The following is a 20,399-nucleotide window of genomic DNA, read 5'->3' as shown; positions in this document are numbered from 1 at the left end:
GAAAAATTACTTTCTTGGGAACATAGATAGAACATAACCTCAACAGGACACCACACAACCTGGAATTAATTAAGCACATTGGTTCAATAATGTTAGCAGTATGCATGATTATTACCGCGGATCCTCACACCACCCACAAGAAACAGCTACAAAGGAGCACATCCTACGTCGCCCAATACCACGTCAGACTAGAACAACTAAACCACGTCCTTCGTCAGGGCTTTGATTATCCATCACCATGTCCTAAAATGAAGGACATACTAACTTAGATCCCTGCCAGCCCTCCAAAGTGGTGTTCTGTCAGCAACCGAACATCCGCAACATTCTAGTCCATCCCTGGGCCAGTCCCAATCCCAGTCCCTTGCTGCAGGAATCATATCTTTCTGGAAGACCAAGGTGCAAGACCTGTCAAATCTATCCGCCCAGAAAGTGATTACTCACCAAAATACAGATTTAACTATACATTTATACTTTGAAATTATGTTACGTAAATACTGATTTTAAATATTTCTGGAAAACAGAGATGAAAGAGAAGGTTTTGGGTGGAATATTGACACCCTCATGCCTATATTAGTTGATATTTCAATAAATGAATAACTATTATTTATCTTTACCACTGTACCTTCTTGAAATTACATTTTTTTACTATCCTACTTGAAACATCCAAATAATGCAACATCAATAGAAGGTTGTAAAACAATGGAAAGTCCAGGCTGGAATATCAACAATACTGTGGAAAGGAGGGATTTCTTGTCACTGTAACGAAGGCAAGTTGAGCTGCTGACAGGCATGACGAAAATACTGTTTTAGATAGAGCTTTCGGACCCCCCCCCCCCCTCACACACACACACACACACACACACACACACACACACACACACACACACACTTGACTGCTATCTCTGGCCAGAATGCAACTGTGTTGCATCTAATGGAAGCAGCAATCCAGAGTGGGGCAGGGAGGGGGAAAATAGCAGGGTACAAGTGGGGAGAGAGAAGTTAGCACTGTCTGGTGGAGCATGCAGGGACTACATTGTAGCAGGACAAGACTGCCCCAGGTGCAGTGTGAGGAGGATGCAGGGGAAGGAGAAGAGGAGGGGGGCATGGGGAGTGGGAAAGGAGAGGAGCAGCTGTCCATCAGGATGGATGGCCACTGTCAAACTGTGGCCAAGAGCGAAAAGGACCACCCTATAGCACAACATGAAGCTGGAAATAATAAGCTTGATTTCAATGACTGCTTCACAACCTGGGCCATCTGTATCCCACCATCCACCACAATCTGTTCTGAACTGTGCAGATGGGTGTTATCCTTACAGCAGTCTCAGCTCCTGAAAACATCCCTGCCTCCACCTATGGTACCATACTGCCCCACACCCCCCACCCAACAGTTTCTGCCCTCTCTATCCTATCACCTCTTTCCAACTCTTGTCGCATCACCCTCATCATGCACCACTCTGTGTCAATGCAATCTTCAGTCCTTTTCCCTTCTCTGCTCCTCTCCTTTATCCACTCCCTATTCCCATCACCCTCCCTCCTTACCCCGGAGCCTGCTGCACCTGGCAATCCTGTCTTACCTTGAACTAGTGCCTACACACTCCGCCATACAACACTGACATCCTTCCCCCCACCCATACACTTACTTTTCCTAATTTCCCACCCACTCTGGATTGCTGCCCGTTCAACACAACACAGCTACATTCTAGCCATAGTGGCAGGAGATAACGGTCATGCGTGCATGAAGTGTGCTTGCTCGTGTGAACATGTGTGTCTTTTCTTCCCTTTCTGAATAAGGCTTTGGCTGAAAGCTCATGCATAATAGTCTATTCATGGTGCCTGTCTGAAACTTATCATGTTGCCTATACGGCGAATAAGAATATATCCTTCCATGAAATTATCTACAGAAAGTTAATAGTAGTAATAAAGTGGAAACAAAATACATTCTCCACAAAAATATTTTTAAATACAAATCCAGTAATATGAGGTGTAGATATCACATCAAGGAGGGGAAGAAGAGCAGGGATGAAAAGTACTAGAATTGGATTGTTGTTGTTGTTGTTGTTGTTGTTGTTGTTGTTATGGTCTTCAGTCCTGAGACTGGTTTGATGCAGCTCTCCATGCTACTCTATCCTGTGCAAGCTTCTTCATCTCCCAGTACCTACTGCAACCTACATCCTTCTGAATCTGCTTAGTGTATTCATCTCTTGGTCTCCCCCTACGATTTTTACCCTCCACGCTGCCCTCCAATACTAAATTGGTGATCCCTTGATGCCTCAGAACATGTCCTACCAACCGATCCCTTCTTCTGGTCAAGTTGTGCCTCAAACTTCTCTTCTCCCCAATCCTATTCAATACTTCCTCATTACTTATGTGATCTACCCAAGTAATCTTCAGCATTCTTCTGTAGCACCACATTTCGAAAGCTTCTATTCTCTTCTTGTCCAAACTATTTACCGTCCATGTTTCACTTCCATACATGGCTACACTCCATACAAATACTTTCAGAAATGACTTCCTGACACTTAAATCTATACTCGATGTTAACAAATTTCTCTTCTTCAAAAAGACTTTCCTTGACATTGCCAGTCTACATTTTATATCCTCTCTACTTCGACCATCATCAGTGATTTTGCTCCCCAAATAGCAAAACTCCTTTACTACTTTAAGTGTCTCATTTCCTAATCTAATACCCTCAACATCACCCGACTTAATTCGACTACATTCCATTATCCTCATTTTGCTTTTGTTGATGTTCATCTTATATCCTCCCTTCAAGACACCATCCATTCCATTCAACTGCTCTTCCAAGTCCTTTGCTGTCTCTGACAGAATTACAATGTCATCGGCGAACCTCAACGTTTTTATTTCTTCTCCATGGATTTTAATACCTAGTCCAAATTTTTCTTTTGTTTCCTTTACTGCTTGCTCAATATACAGATTGAATAACATCGGGGAGAGGCTACAACCCTGTCTTACTCCCTTCTTAACCACTGCTTCCCTTTCATGTCCCTCGACTCATAACTGCCATCTGGTTTCTGTACAAATTGTAAATAGCCTTTCGCTCCCTGTATTTTACCCCTGCCACCTTTAGAATTTGAAAGAGAGTATTCCAGTCAACATTGTCAAAAGCTTTCTCTAAGTCAACAAATGCTAGAAACGTAGGTTTGCCTTTCCTTAATCTTTCTTCTAAGATAAGTCGTAAGGTCAGTACTGCCTCACGTGTTCCAACATTTCTACGGAATCCAAACTGATCTTCCCCGAGGTCAGCTTCTACCAGTTTTTCCATTCGTCTGTAAAGAATTCGCATTAGTATTTTGCAGCTGTGGCTTATTAAACTGATTGTTCGGTAATTTTCACATCTGTCAACACCTGCTTTCTTTGGGATTGGAATTATTATATTCTTCTTGAAGTCTGAGGGTATTTCGCCTGTTTCATACATCTTGCTCACCAGATGGTAGAGTTTTGTCAGGACTGGCTCTCCCAAGGCAGTCAGTAGTTCCAATGGAATGTTGTCTACTCCGGGGGCCTTGTTTCGACTCAGGTCTTTCAGTGCTCTGTCAAACTCTTCACGCAGTATCATATCTCCCATTTCATCTTCATCTATATCCTCTTCCATTTCCATAATATTCTCCTCAAGTAAATTGCCCTTGTATAGGCCCTCTATATACTACCTCCACCTTTCTGCTTTCCCTTCTTTGCTTAGAACTGGGTTTCCATCTGAGCTGTTGATATTCATTAAAGTGGTTCTCTGTTCTCCGAAGGTCTCTTTAATTTTCCTGTAGGCAGTATCTATCTTACCCCTAGTGAGATAAGCCTCTACATCCTTACATTTGTCCTCTAGCCATCCCTGCTTAGCCGTTTTGCACTTCCTGTCGATCTCATTTTTGAGACGTTTGTATTCCTTTTTGCCTGCTTCACTAACTGCATTTTTATATTTTCTCCTTTCATCAATTAAATTCAATATTTCTTCTGTTACCCAAGGATTTCTATTAGCCCTCGTCTTTTTACCTACTTGATCCTCTGCTGCCTTCACTACTTCATCCCTCAGAGCTACCCATTCTTCTTCTACTGTATTTCTTTCCCCCATTCCTGTCAATTGTTCCCTTATGCTCTCCCTGAAACTCTCTACAACCTCTGGTTCTTTCAGTTTATCCAGGTCCCATCTCCTTAAATTCCCACCTTTTTGCAGTTTCTTCAGTTTTAATCTACAGGTCATAACCAATAGATTGTGGTCAGAGTCCACATCTGCCCCTGGAAATGTCTTACAATTTAAAACCTGGTTCCTAAATCTCTGTCTTACCATTATATAATATTTCTGATACCTTTGAGTATCTCCAGGGTTCTTCCATGTAGACAACCTTCTTTCATGATTCTTAAACCAAGTGTTAGCTATGATTAAGTTGTGCTCTGTGCAAAATTCTACCAGGCGGCTCCCTCTTTCATTTCTTAGCCCCAATCCATATTCACCTACTACGTTTCCTTCTCTCCCTTTTCCTATACTCTAATTCCAGTCACCCGTGACTATTAAATTTTCGTCTCCCTTCACTATCTGAATAATTTCTTTTATTTCATCATACATTTCTTCAATTTCTTCGTCATCTGCAGAGCTAGTTGGCATATAAACTTGTACTACTGTAGTAGGTGTGGGCTTCATGTCTATCTTGGCCACAATAATGCGTTCACTATGCTGTTTGTAGTAGCTTACCCGCACTCCTATTTTCCTATTCATTATTAAACCTACTCCTGCATTACCCCTATTTGACTTTGTATTTATAACCCTGTAGTCACCTGACCAGAAGTCTTGTTCCTCCTGCCACCGAACTTCACTAATTCCCACTATATCTAACTTTAACCTATCCATTTCCCTTTTTAAATTTTCTAACCTACCTGCCCGATTAAGGGATCTGACATTCCACGCTCCGATCCGTAGAACGCCAGTTTTCTTTCTCCTGATAACGACGTCCTCTTGAGTAGTCCCCACCCGGAGATCCGAATGGGGGACTATTTTACCTCCGGAATATTTTACCCAAGAGGACGCCATCATCATTTAATCATACAGTAAAGCTGCATGCCCTCGGGAAAAATTACGGCTGTAGTTTCCCCTTGCTTTCAGCCGTTCGCAGTACCAGCACAGCAAGGCCGTTTTGGTTATTGTTACAAGGCCAGATCAGTCAATCATCCAGACTGTTGCCCTTGCAACTACTGAAAAGGCTGCTGCCCCTCTTCAGGAACCACACATTTGTCTGGCCTCTCAACAGATACCCCTCCGTTGTGGTTGTACCTACGGTACGGCTATCTGTATCGCTGAGGTATGCAAGCCTCCCCACCAACGGCAAGGTCCATGGTTCATGGGGGGGGAGAATTGGATTACGTTGCATGAAGTTTTAGCATCCAAGCGAAATCATTTAAGGTTCATTGCATCACAAATGGATAATTTTTTAAAAGACTTCTGTAAATAGATAATACATGTTTTGGTCGCACTTAGTGGAATGAGAGGCTCCAGCTTTTGTATTCCTAAGTCGAAGAAGTCTCCCGCCAACCCACTGAGGAAGTGTGCAACTTCTGCTTGGACTTCATTGTTGCTCTTGAATGATTTGCCACCTAAGTGTTCCTTTAGCTTGGGGAAGAGGTGATAATTGCTGGGTGCTAAGTCTGGGATGTACAGGGGACAGGGAATAACAGTCCACCCAAATTTCTTCTAAAGCTCCTGTGTTTGACGAGCTATGTGGGGTCGAGAGTTGTCGTAAAGAAGCACTACTCCCTTCAGTCATCCTCTCCAACGATTCTGGATTGCTCGCCCGAGCTCGGTCAATGTTTCACAATATCTGTCCGAGTTTACTGTCATCCCAGTTGCGTGCAATCTATGAGGAATACCCCTTCCCATCCCAAAACACAGTCGCCATAACCTTTCCTGATGACTGTGTTTGTTTGAATTTCTTTGGCAGCCGTGAACCAGAGTGACGTCATTGACGAGATTGTTTATTGTTTTGTTTTGGGGGTGTAATGAAACACCCACGTTTCAACTCCTGTGACGATAACGAGTCCATCAACTATTCCTTGTTGCCTCCCCCCTCATATTGTGGAAGAAACTTGCGAGCACAGTATGAGCGTTGCTCCTTGTGTCCGTCCGTCAGCATCCAGGAGACCCAGCGAGCACACATCTTGCGATAACCCAATGTTTCTGTTAACGTTCTTAGAATTGTGCCATGGGCAGCTTCAGCAATGCGTTCAGCAAGTTCATGAACAGTGACCCTACAATCTTTGAGCAGCTCACCGTTGATCTTCTAGATAATCGCATCCGAAACCGGCGGTCTTCCACTCCGTTCTTCATCCTGAACTTCTGTGCCACTCTCAGCAAAATTCCTGCACCATTTGCGGAGGACGTGCACTCTTCACCATAAACCTCAATCAGTTGCCGCTGAATCTCTAAGGGCACTAACTTCCTTGCGTGGAGAAACTGGATTACTGCTCGAACCTCGCACTTGGCGAGAGTGGCGATCAACACTTCTGTCTCTGAAGGCTGCCAATCCAACACTGAGCGACGTAGCAAATCACAGACGGGCAGGCTCGAGAGTCGGGGAACCACTGTGTACGGCACTGTTGTCGGATTTAGCCTAGTACCTTCCCTCAAGACTGGGAACCTTACTTTTAGTACAACCGTCGTAGGATCACATCCGAGTTGTAGTGGTCTAATATATTAGATTGGAAATTAATTAATAATGAGATGAATGTGTGAGCTCTATATGCTGTTATTAAGGAAGACTGTAATGATGAAGGAATATATCAGGTGAATAGATGTTCCAAAAATGTAACTGCTCTTGGTTGTTAGCAGTGACTACAATGTCATAAAATATGTGCTGTTGTAAAGAATGAAAAGACCACTGACAAATATGATCAAATGATCTTTGCATACAACCAATAAATCATTGTGGGTGCATATTTTGCAAGTATATCTTACTATATTTTGTAAGGGTTTTGTATAAATCCAGTTTATTAGTTGAAAATATCTGACGAAGATTGGTATGCCTTCCTAATGTGTTGTTGTAACTAAGATATCAATGTGACTAACACGTATAGTCAGGGTTATATGAAACACCTGGAAAAGTGAAGAATGGGCTACTGGTGAAGATGAATAGAAGCAATACACAGGCATCTTCCGGATGAAATGGATAACTTATTTAATACTATGAACTCGCTCTTTCTTGATTTGCACTGATAAGAAAAACTATATTTGCTAATCCTTATTTAATTGAATAAAATGAGAATAGCCATTTTTGTAGTTAGCTATGTGCATATAGATGAACTGAAGTAGCATGACAATGATCTAAGGTCAAGATTTGAATTTTTTGGGGTGGGATTACATAAGTTGCAATGTGTAGAACTGCAAGTCAATGCAATTAAAGGTTCACAATGAATAGGGAATTAGTTTCCTATTTCTAATCTTACAAAAAGAAATTTTTAAAATTACTTACCGCTATTATTGGTTTATATTTGTGGTGACATTCATCTATGAGTGGGGATATGTGGTGTAATGTGTCACTTTGGTTATTGGTGTAATGTATCACTTTGGTTATCACCCAATGTCTGACTAACCAAAGAATGATGGTTGTGACACAAACTATTTTTATTAGTTAAATAATTTAGGATCAAAAATGGTTTGAAAGTTTTTGTTATTGTTTTTTGTATGTACACGGGTAAATGGATGGACCCCACGCACCTTCTAGGTGGAACAGCGGTTACTGCTTTACCACGACTTGCGGTACCTCCTGGTCATTCAGTTATTCTGTGCTGTGTTGTTTTGCCTTAGAGATACACATACACCATGGAAAAGAGTGTGCTGTGACAATACTGATGATGTCATCAAGAACAATAGAATAATCTCATTGTCTGTTAAATATGTATTCATACTGCTTTTGTAACTCGAGTTGTCAGTTTGTCATTTCAAACTGAGAGTCCCTATAAAGAGGTATTAATATGAATAGTAACTGTATTTGAGAGTATGAATATACACCATGTTAATTTGAAAGTGTCATTTATTTTTGAAACTGGTTGTTTTGCTGCACTCCTTGCTTCCAGCAACTACTGCAGAATTTGAGAAAACCAAGCCCCAGCTTCTCAGGATGGTGGAACAATGTTGAGGGAATTAATATCCTGAAGTTACAACCCATGGAAAAACTTTTCATCGACAAACCAACAAGAACACCACATTCAGTCAACCTGATAGAATTTTTCAATATATCAGTTTGAAGATTTAGTTTTATATTTGTCACTTGTAATTCTGCCTTTAAGGCATCATTAGTGGTATCCATCTTTACGTTTAAATTAGTAAACAACTGTTCCTTATTTTTGAAGAACTTTTTGATTTTGACTACAAATTAATGCACATTTTTTCCTCTATTGTTTTCCTGGGAAGCTCACTGATGTTTAAAAGAGCAAGATCTTGAACACGCAGAACTACATGATAATGTGCTTAGAATAGAAATCGCTCATCCCAAAACAGTGGTATGAGCCACGCATGCAAAACTGTGCATCTTACCAGATGAGACTTTTTAACGATTACCTATTCAGGTCTTTCAGAGGAACTTTGCTAATGCACAGATACCAAATATCAAAAGAACATCCCAAAAACACACATACATTATTTCAATGTTAGGACTTATTGCAGTACTTACTCCCCTCTGCTTAAAATAATTGCACTATCTGAACAAACAAAAAATTTCTACTGATCTGATAGTGTTGCACAGCTATTCAGTTTTAGTGCTGGCATAGGATGTCATTGAAGTGATCAAAGCACAGTGGAACAGAACAATAAGCATATCTGACTAAAGCCACTTTTTCACGTTCAACATCACCTTTGCACTCAAACAGTCCAGTATCAAACGTCACACTAATTACCTTTTCAAATGGGGATATTAGTATATTAGTTTCATATCCTGCCTTTTGCCAAGCCTGTAGTAACAAAGGCCTGTACTTCAGTTCAGGAAGCTGACTGTATAGCACAGAGTGGTGATTGATGACAAAATGGTGGTTGTTTAACTTTACTTGTGGTTTTTCACATTGTAGTTATCATTTAGGACTTTATTGCCTAAAGAAGTATACATCAATAGGTTGGCAATATTTTTTTGTCTTAAGTGTGTTTTGGGTCCTATTTAATACAGCTTCTTTTGTTGAAGATGTGTTGAGTATTGCAAGCAGCAGGAAATATATGAATCTGTAAGTGTTGGGCGTTGGCACAAGGAAATGCCGCTAGTGTGAAATTAGAAGTCATGATACTGTTCTTCTACCAGCAATAGTAGAAACACAACTGGAGAAGTGTTGATGTATCAAGAACAACATTCCCTGAAATACTTCCTTTGTAATAACACCAATTTCATCTGTAGGCCCTTTGATTTTTATCTTTGGCATTTTCTGCTGCAGACCTAGGATTTTACCATAGCCCAGATGGTATGTTTTACAGTCACTGTAGCATTTTTGACAGCATTGTGTTGATTTTAAAAAGTTCTCACATATATATAATTTTGCAAAGGTTTCCTGTGGTCTGGTGCTGAAATCTATCTAGTTAAGAGCCAACATATGAACATGATTACAGTGATAATAAACACATTGGTAGGGTCCTATATTTAACCTCTGTTGCACTCAAAAACATTAGCAAGCAAACATACTGCCTACTTTACAAGATACCTAACAATAACAATAACGTATTACCTCAAAAGATGGCACAAAGCTAGGACACCAAGGAAGAAGAAGTAACCCGTCAACAACAGGTTAATGTATTCTTTAGAGAAGATCTGAAACAAAGTTCACCTTCATCTGACATATCAGAAAAATGTATCCATCAAAATTGTACTTCTAGTAAACAAGACATAATTTTTCTGTACCATTCCTAGTAAACTAACCTGGAAGAAGATGTACAAACCAAAGAGAGCAACACTTGCTATAAGAGGAAACATCGCAGCATCTTTGTGTGACATAGTCTCAGGTTTCTCTCCAGACTCCTGAAAAATTTAATTACATATTCATCTGGTCCTTGCTACAAGTGTTAGTACAATTTTATATAAAAATAAAAATTTCAGTGTCACTAACTGAACCCACTTTAGCAAACGACATTCAAACAGAAGAGCTGAGCGTTTCTTCCATGAACATTTCATGAAGCAAACTGCACTTGCTGAATTTTTTAACACTTTGAATGATACTAACCCAAAAGGAGTTACATGAGAAGAAAATGGTTGTTGTTGTTGTTGTTGTGGTCTTCAGTCCTGAGACTGGTTTGATGCAGCTCTCCATGCTACTCTATCCTGTGCAAGCTTCTTCATCTCCCAGTATCTACTGCAACCTACATCCTTCTGAATCTGCTTAGTGTATTCATCTCTTGGTCTCCCTCTACGATTTTTACCCTCCACACTGCCCTCCAATGCTAAATTTGTGATCCCTTAATGCCTCAAAACATGTCCTACCAACCGAACCCTTCTTCTAGTCAAGTTGTGCCACAAACTTCTCTTCTCCCCAATCCTATTCAGTACCTCCTCATTAGTTACGTGATCTACCCACCTTATCTTCAGCATTCTTCTGTAGCACCACATTTCGAAAGCTTCTATTCTCTTCTTGTCCAAACTAGTTATCGTCCATGTTTCACTTCCATACATGGCTACACTCCATACAAATACTTTCAGAAACGACTTCCTGACACTTAAATCTATACTCGATGTTAACAAATTTCTCTTCTTGAGAAACGCTTTCCTTGCCATTGCTAGTCTATATTTTATATCCTCTCTACTTCGACCATCATCGGTTATTTTACTCCCTAAATAGCAAAACTCCTTTACTACTTTAAGTGTCTCATTTCCTAATCTAATTCCCTCAGCATCACCCGACTTAATTCGACTACATTCCATTATCCTCGTTTTGCTTTTGTTGATGTTCATCTTATATCCTCCCTTCAAGACACTGTCCATTCCGTTCAACTGCTCTTCCAAGTCCTTTGCTGTCTCTGACAGAATTACAATGTCATCGGCGAACCTCAAAGTTTTTACTTCTTCTCCATGAATTTTAATACCTACTCCGAATTTTTCTTTTGTTTTCTTTACTGCTTGCTCAATATACCGATTGAATAACATCGGGGAGAGGCTACAACCCTGTCTTACTCCCTTCCCAACCACTGCTTCCCTTTCATGCCCCTCGACTCTTATAACTGCCATCTGGTTTCTGTACAAACTGTAAATAGCCTTTCGCTCCCTGTATTTTACCCCTGCCACTTTCAGAATTAACATTGTCAAAAGCTTTCTCTAAGTCTACAAATGCTAGAAACGTAGGTTTGCCTTTTCTTAATCTTTCTTCTAAGATAAGTCGTAAGGTCAGTATTGCCTCACGTGTTCCAACATTTCTACGGAATCCAAACTGATCTTCCCCGAGGTCGGCTTCTACCAGTTTTTCCATTCGTCTGTAAAGAACTCGCGTTAATATTTTGCAGCTGTGACTTATTAAACTGATAGTTCGGTAATTTTCACATCTGTCAACACCTGCTTTCTTTGGGATTGGAATTATTATATTCTTCTTGAAGTCTGAGGGTATTTCGCCTGTCTCATACATCGTGCTCACCAGATGGTAGAGTTTTGTCATGACTGGCTCTCCCGAGGCCATCAGTAGTTCAAATGGAATGTTGTCTACTCCCGGGGCCTTGTTTCGACTCAGGTCTTTCAGTGCTCTGTCAAACTCTTCACGCAGTATCTTATCTCCCATTTCGTGTTCATCTACATCCTCTTCCATTTCCATAATATTGTCCTCAAGTACATCGCCCTTGTATAAACCCTCTATATACTCCTTCCACCTTTCTGCCTTCCCTTCTTTGCTTAGAACTGGGTTGCCATCTGAGCTCTTGATATTCATACAAGTGGTTCTCTTCTCTCCAAAGGTCTCTTTAATTTTCCTGTAGGCAATATCTATCTTACCCCTAGTGAGACAAGCCTCTACATCCTTACATTTGTCCTGTAGCCATCCCTGCTTAGCCATTTTGCACTTCCTGTCGATATCATTTTTGAGACGTTTGTATTCCTTTTTGCCTGCTTCACTAACTGCATTTTTATATTTTCTCCTTTCATCAATTAAATTCAATATTTCTTCTGTTACCCAAGGATTTCTATTAGCCCTCGTCTTTTTACCTACTTGATCCTCTGCTGCCTTCACTACTTCATCCCTCAGAGCTACCCATTCTTCTTCTACTGTATTTCTTTCCCCCATTCCTGTCAATTGTTCCCTTATGCTCTCCCTGAAACTCTCTACAACCTCTGGTTTTTTCAGTTTATCCAGGTCCCATCTCCTTAAATTCCCACCTTTTTGCAGTTTCTTCAGTTTCAATCTGCAGTTCATAACCAATAGATTGTGGTCAGAATCCACATCTGCCCCAGGAAATGTCTTACAATTTAAAACCTGGTTCCTAAATCTCTGTCTTACCATTATATAATCTATCTAATACCTTTTAGTATCTCCAGGTTTCTTCCAGGTATACAACCTTCTTTTATGATTCTTGAACCAAGTGTTGGCTATGATTAAGTTATGCTCTGTGCAAAATTCTACAAGGCGGCTTCCTCTTTCATTCCTTCTCCCCAATCCACATTCACCTACTATGTTTCCTTCTCTCCCTTTTCCTACTGACGAATTCCAGTCACCCATGACTATTAAATTTTCGTCTCCCTTCACTACCTGAATAATTTCTTTTATCTCGTCATACATTTCATCTATTTCTTCATCATCTGCAGAGGTAGTTGGCATATAAACTTGTACTACTGGTAGATATGGTTAAAAGCATTATTAGGTACACTACTTGGCACTCACTTATGAAAAAGACAATGAAAACATGAACAACTTATTGGCTTGAAATGCCCCAGCAGAATTAAATTTAGCAATGAGCACACCAACAGAAAGTTTAGATACCAACACAGATTAGACTAAAAAATTGTAAAAAGGATTCTGAAGTCTTATCACTGATCATCTGGCACAGCATGAAAATCTAGGAAAAATTTGTCAATACTTCCTACTTACACACACACACACACACACACACACACACACACACACATTTATCTTTAACAGCCCAATACAATAAACAGAATAGAATGATGATTAAGATTTAATATTCCTATGGTATATGCATCAACAGAAATTAAGCAGTCTATTTGTTAGAGATAGGTAGGAGATTAAGCTAATCATGGCCTTGGTTAAAGGCATTGTGCCAGTGTGTGATTGAAGGGAAATCACAGAAAAAACACGAAATATCTTGACAGGAATTTGACTCTTATCTACAATACACAGAACAAATTGCAGTAAGCAGACCCATACCAAATATTGACCAACTTCCCAGTGTTTAACAGGAAAATATACCAACAGACACTAATTTATTTCACATTATAACAAATCTGCTGAATATCAACTGAGTCAGAGAATCCTCTGCCTCTTTCTATTGCAATATTTTGCCTCATATAGCGAAAAAGGAAGATTTTGGCCTAACACCCCATTGGTGATGAGGTCACTAGAAATTAAAAGCAAGCTAGTGCTGGTGAAGAAAATCAGCCTAGCCTTTAAGTGACTGAGGGAAATCACAGAAATCCTAAACCTGGACAGCTGAATAAGGATCTGAATTGCTCACCTCCCCAAATGAATCCAATTTCTTACCTTAGCACCACCTTGCCTGGTTTCACAATGGAAGGTATCTAAATTTCTTGACTTTTCGTAAAGGAACAGAGAAACTGTCAATAAATGCCACCACATCAAAATCCCATCTCCTTAAAATTCTGCTTTTTAAGATTATGTGAAACGTGTCTAAAATCATTAAACAATTTGCAAACAAATAGAAAAATGGAACATCAATTCTGTGAATCATGGGGGTTAACTAACATGCAGGGAAGGCACGAGAATGGGGCCTGCAGAGACTGTATTGGGGAATAGATGTCCCTTTTAAACATTGCCTCAAGATCAGGAGGAAAAAGCCACAAGAACAAAAAACTAACTGGAAGACTCCCTAGTGGGACAAGGTTGGGAAGAAATCTGTTCATACCAGACAGTATATAGGAAAGGAATCCTAAGTTGACAACAGCTCATTCTCCAGGTCTTTATTTGTAGCATTGTTAATTATGTTTCAGTTTGTTGCATTTGAAATCTTAAAACTTAATATCTGAAATAAACTTTTTAGCTCTTCTGTCAAAATGAAATAGTAATTTTGCTTTATAGTACATTCCATATTTTTCTTTATGTAAGATGGGCAGGTTAAAAAAGGTGATAAAATAACAAAGCTGAGTTTAAATATATCCACTGGAAAGACGATTCATCATTCTTTTCATAACAGTATTGATTTTCCACCATGAACTTTCCATTCTTTAAATTTAATATCTGCATGACTAAAATTCCACATTTTTCCCACAGTGCATATGATTACGATTTTGATGATGTCATCAGTATGATAGTTTGTATTGAGGGTGAGCAATAGCTAACTCAATAGTGCTTGTTTGGTTTCTGTTGAGATGAGTATGGTTTAATATCTATAAAATATGAACAGTCAGTCAACAACTGCTCAAGCAGAATTTAAAATCTTTCTGAAACTCCCAATAATGGTACAGTAACACTACACATTTTCTTTTGCATAGAAAACATAACAGTTCTGGTGGGGGGGAGGCGGAGGGGGGGGGGGGGAGAGAGAGAGAGAGAGAGAGAGAGAGAGAGAGAGAGAGAGAGAGAGAGGGGGGGGGGGGGGGGGGGGGAAGCAAACAAATCACAAAAATAATTTATGTCAGACCTGAAGATAGAGTACTAATTACAAAACATTGAAAACTGTGATAGCTATCCAATTACAGTCAAAAGTCACGCATACAACCAACGGGCAATAATGTGGTTATGCCGGACAATGAACTAAGATGTCCAGTTAGAACAATCAACAAGACATCTTGTACTCTATCAAGTTTGAGAAGTCACTAATAGCCAAGGTGGTGTTTATTCCAACTGTGGGTTAAAGGGGCGAGTACAATGTATGCAATTTGTCGAGAAAATTTATGACAGTTGGATACATCCTAAAAATCACAGGACTTTTCTGCGACATTATAAAGACTTTTGGCTATGTAAACCATTCCCTATTGCCCCATAAATAAGATGGCTACAGAATTAGCAGCAGGGCTTTGAAAGGATTTAATTTATAACTAACAGGGATAAAGTAAAGTGTGTCTGTAACATCAGGTACATGAAATTGTCTCTCAAGACTGGGAGTCAAACAAGGTTTCATTGTACGCTAAATCCTGTGTTTATTTTATATAAATGATTTACCTCTAATTACAACACCCAACTCAGTTTTATTTGCAGAGGACACATTTGTACTCAATGAAACAAACCACAAAACATATTCACCACAGAGCCATCAATACCTTACACAACTCAGAACACTGGTTTGATGTACATAGATTAAAAGTAAACATGACAATGATTCAGCTGGCACAGCTCAATACTAAACAATGACAATCAGAAAAGTTCTGCATTATGCGTGAAATTCAGTGACTTACGAAAGCAGATGTGGTGAATTTGCTGGGTATCTTTGTAAAAAACTTTGTGGTCTTTTTAATCAATCTACTGCACAAAAAATTAAACTATCTTGCATTCACAATAACAATACTGTCCTATGGAAGGGACATTAACACTGCATTTGATGGGTAAGGGGAGGGAATAAACAGTAAAGTCTTAAAGTCCTAGGTCTGCAATAGTAAAAGTGAAAGTGAAAAAGGCTGTAAACTTTAAGAACACTAGTACAGGTGACAACAGCAAAAAAAAGGTGATAGCCATGATTAGGTGTGTAGGTGCGTGGGTGCAGTGGAGTGGTTCCCCATGGCCCAGCAATCAGCAGGTGGTGTTCTTCCCACAACCACCCAACTCCTGATCGGCTACAGTCAAACTACTAAAAGTGGGAATAGAATTCACTCTCTCAGGAAGCATAAAACCCCTTTCAACTGGTCTTTCATCAAGATTTAGTAAATGATTCATTAAGGTCTTGCCTTCATTGGAGTGCCATGTGAAGCAGCACACCTAAAACAATAAAATCAGATGTGGCTCTAAAACAGGCTAACCACATTTAAAAGTAATTAAAAAGAGGATCACTGACTGAGGAGGTAGGGTCTTGGGGTGCCCTGGGTTCAATATGATGGGATAACACACTAACCCAAGCAATCCCAGCCCCAACCCAAGAGCAGTTTAAGAAGTTAGCTCAGAGAATAGAAACCACTTTCTCAGAGGAAACTAAGAACCAGTTCAATTGTCTGTAAACTGTTCACCAACTTTGGAGGCCAATAACCCAGCAAACCATGCTCAGTGCTGGGAGCCAAGAGATTGCATTACCCAAATAAGCGAACTACTGTTTGTAAGGTTCTACAACCACAATGTGCTTGTGGCTCACTACAGACAATAAAACTATTGGTTCATCTCATACGACCGACGTGGAGATGACAGGATGGTGAATTCCTTCTTGGAGGAACAGTAGGAGCAGCGCCGTGCAGCTGTAATACCACTGACAGCACAGAGATAATTACAGGGGGCAGTAGCCCACTAGATGATTTTCCATGTCTTAGTAGGTATTATCTGCACAAGCAAACTGGGATCATCACAGCAAATGCTGGGCAAGTAATCACTTTTCTAGACAAACAACCAGCCAGTTTATTGCGCAGGATACCTTGACCTGGGATTCCGAGAAGGGAAACTCAGCAATCAGTACAACTAAGGTCACAGAGAAGAGTAGCAGATATCACATGGTGACAGGATAACACTGATCAATAGACAGCAGATTCCTCATCGAGTCACTAAAATTAAAACACAGTCGACAGTCATCTCTTTAATAAAATGTATGGTGACGTTAATGGTTATCAGCTGCACCATAAATACACTACATGTTCCCGGCAACAAATGTTATTCTTTGTGTGTGTGTGTGTGGGGGGGGGGGGGATGTAGAAGAACATCCTGTCATAATATAGTTTTACATTCATCACTGTAAATGATGATAGGTGCATTTAAATGATGGTAGGCACATTACAACCCAGAAACTCTGAGGCGAATGTAAGGGGGTCAACTGCCCTGAATGGGGAGAAAGGGGTGGGCAAGGAGGTGGGAGTGGGGGGGGGGGGGGGGGGTACAATCAGTGGATAACTAGGAAATTGTTGAATGTGACTGCTGCTTCAGCAAGGAGATTGTCCATGGGACTAGTCCCGAAGGTGCCAGTAACCAGTCTTACTCCATGATGTACTCAGTCTAATAATTTCAGAGGCAAAGGTACAGGGGTACCACAGTCCACTCAAGACTAGACCAGGACCCAGTAAATAGAGTGTAGGGTAGCACGATCTGCATTCCAACAGTGTGGGTGAGGAAGCAAAGGGTGTTAAACTTTCATTTTCATGTAGTATTAAGTTGACAAATGTGAAGCAGCTGCATCAGTTTTTACTAACGAGAATTCCCGAACATTAGGACCGTGTAACACGGTCCACCAAGTGTTGAGTGTCCAACAGTTTTGGGTCAGGATAAACTGTGGTATGATGAGAGAAATGTATGATTAATTTTTCATAGGATAAAACTGGAAGCAATGAGAAAAGGTCCAAGCAGATGCCCTAAAATGGCTCCTTGTGGCTAGCATTTGACCAAGGCTACAGATTAGAAGCTACATCAAATACAAAAGTTGACATGATACAGTGCAGGGGTAACCACTAGTCCAACTGATGTCATTAGCCAATTGATGGTGATGACAAGGAGTGGAAGCTTCAGCAAGGAGTCCTGAGGGACACCACTGTTTAGAATCTCACAGGGGAGATTAGCGACATACTAACTCAAAACCAAAAGAATTTGAGGAGTAAAACCTGATAAAAACCAGTGGGGAGCCTCAAAAGCCCCAACTAAGGAGGTAAGTAAAATGTGATAGTGCCAAATGGCATCATATGCCTTATATAGGCCATAAAAGGGAGCAATATGGTGTTGGCACTTAGAAAAAACCTGTCAGATTGCTGTTTCTATAATAACTTGAGAGCCGTGAGTCATACTTGGATACTTAAGTCAATAGAGCACTTGCCCAAGAAAGGAATAGTCCTAGGTTCAAGTCCCAGTCTGGCACACAGTTTTCATCCATCAGGAAATTTCAAATCAGCACACACTCCACTGCAGAGAGTAAATCTGATTCTGGTAACCAGAGATCTCAGCTGTATGGAGTGTCCTTTCAAGAAACCACAATCATATGGGAAAAAAAGGCCCTGTGATTTGAGAATTCACAATAATGATCAGACTACCACTTTCAATTTCAAACTGTTTTCAGAGAACATTAATGACACTAACTGGTCGGCAGATGTCAACAGATATTTGAGTTTTTCCTGGTTTAAGGATTGGGATGACAACACTATCCCTCTGCCGCAAAGGGAAAACACCTTCCAGAAAATGCAGATGAAGAGTGTGAATAGATGAAGTCTGAGTTGCATTAAGATGCTGGATCACCCAATTATGAATTTAAGCAAGGCCCAGGGGGGTATATTGTGTGACACGTCGAGACCCTCAAACAGTTCCCAATCCCTTAAAGGTTGCCTGTATAATTTGCAGCTATATGGGTTTAAGGATAAGGATAAGACACTCCCCTTCTTTTTACTTTTTTCCCCCACCTCCCTGCCCCAACCTCCTGACACTGTGCCTGTTGGCATCTAGTCCTTGCACACACAGCCAGACAGCACTACTCTATCTCCCCACCTGTTCCTCTGTCCCACCACCCATACACTACTATCCCTTCATCTCCCCCGATTCTCCCCCCCCCCCCCTCTCCCCAGGTTGCTGCTGTCATCCAAGTGATAGTTGCATTTGGGCCTGAGCTGCCAGATTTGGTGGTGGTGGTGGTGGTGGTGGTGGTGGTGGTGGTGTGTGTGTGTGTGTGTGTGTGTGTGTGTGTTTATTTTTTTCTCTTCTACTGCTGAAGACTTTGGCCGAAAGCTTTGTGTAAGTGTTTTCTATTAATTGTGCCTGTCTGCAACTTAAGGTGTCTTCTCTACGGGAAGTAGCAATCTACCTTTTCATACATTGCTGACATTCCTACATGGAGTTTCCACTGTTTAACATAATTAAAATTTGATATGCAATATTCATTGGTCCATTTAAAAATGGCTGCACACTGAAACTAAAATTTTGTACTTTATGAATAATTAATTTTAATAGCCAAAGCTGAATATGTATTTAAAAACCCTCACTTGCATGCTGATGTCTTTGGTTGTGGGCCAATTTGGGACACGGACCCATATCTTAGTGCAGGGTGTGGTCTCTATGAAGTTATTTTCTCAAAGATTCATTGCACAATTTGACATGGTGAGTATTAAAGGAAAGATGGACACCTTCCTTCATTTATAAGTGTATGCAGCACTCTGTCATGAATGTCACCACAAAACGTGCTGTGGAATAACGTACAGTGACAAACAAATGGGTATAAATGATAGCTAAGACAAGATAGTCAGCTGCCAGTAACCTAAGAAACTGTAGGGCATGGCCCATACTTAAAGGAAGAAACAAAAATTTCTGTGGTCAATATGTATCATGACCAACTTCACAATAAATAAAATGTTCCAGTTATTGTGCTACTGTTGAACAGATTTTACATTTAAACCCAATGTTTTGTCCCAGCATGCAGAGGACATTTTCAAGGGGGATCGTAGCTTCTCCGAGTGCCCAATTCACACCCTGACTCACTGACAGCAGCAAAATTCCATTCATACGTACTTCCATGCAGCAATGTGAGAAGTCACATTTTGAATACCGAACATAGTTGGCCATTGTCTATTGCTGTCGTCCGCTATTGCTATCATCTCATTTTGGGAGACTAGCCACATTGGGATCCAATATCATTCAGTTTTATGCCCTCCTCCTTCTTCCTACTGAAATTAATGGGATGTTTCATAATCTCTGTAGCCTCTATGTATAGCCTTTGATGGTACCTGCTTGCGGCTGCCAGTACTCTAGCCCTATCAAAATTAATGTGGTGATCTCTTGGCTGAAAAGCACTTTCCACAATAGCTAATCTGTCAATATCTCTCCACCTGCAATTGCCCTTGTACTCCTCGTCATTTTTTTGACCGCTCTTTCTGAAATACCCATATACACATTCCCACAACTACATGGAACCCTACAAATTCCTGCTTTTTCCAGAAGCTGGCAAGCATCCTTGGCCGATTTTAGGTAATCTTGTATTTTCCGTGTGGGTCTGTAGAGTACTGCAACATTCCGTTGTCCCCCCCCCCCCCCCCAGATTTTTCCTATGCAGTTAATAACATCCTTAACGAAAGGAAAGAAAATCTTTGATTTCACAGGCACCTGTGCATCACTATGATTTCTGTGCAGTGGTCTTAACGCTTTTTTACCTCAGCTAACAAATA

General features: G+C 40.5%; 1 protein-coding gene across 1 annotated transcript in view; it reads right to left on the bottom strand.

The window, feature by feature from the left end:
* Positions 1–20,399, bottom strand: part of LOC126190717 (minor histocompatibility antigen H13) — a 43,335-nt gene that overhangs the window by 11,847 nt on the left and 11,089 nt on the right. The window contains exons 2-3 of the mRNA XM_049931190.1: positions 9,894–9,992; positions 9,703–9,785 (exon numbers count right to left, since the gene is read on the bottom strand). Coding sequence (XP_049787147.1) covers positions 9,703–9,785; positions 9,894–9,992 — 182 coding nt within the window. The remainder of the gene's footprint in view (positions 1–9,702; positions 9,786–9,893; positions 9,993–20,399) is intronic.

This window comes from Schistocerca cancellata, chromosome 6 (genome assembly GCF_023864275.1).
Source record: "Schistocerca cancellata isolate TAMUIC-IGC-003103 chromosome 6, iqSchCanc2.1, whole genome shotgun sequence".
In the NCBI taxonomy this organism is placed as follows: domain Eukaryota; kingdom Metazoa; phylum Arthropoda; class Insecta; order Orthoptera; family Acrididae; genus Schistocerca; species Schistocerca cancellata.
Note: the sequence above shows the minus strand (reverse complement) of the source record. Positions and strands in the feature narration are given on the sequence as shown.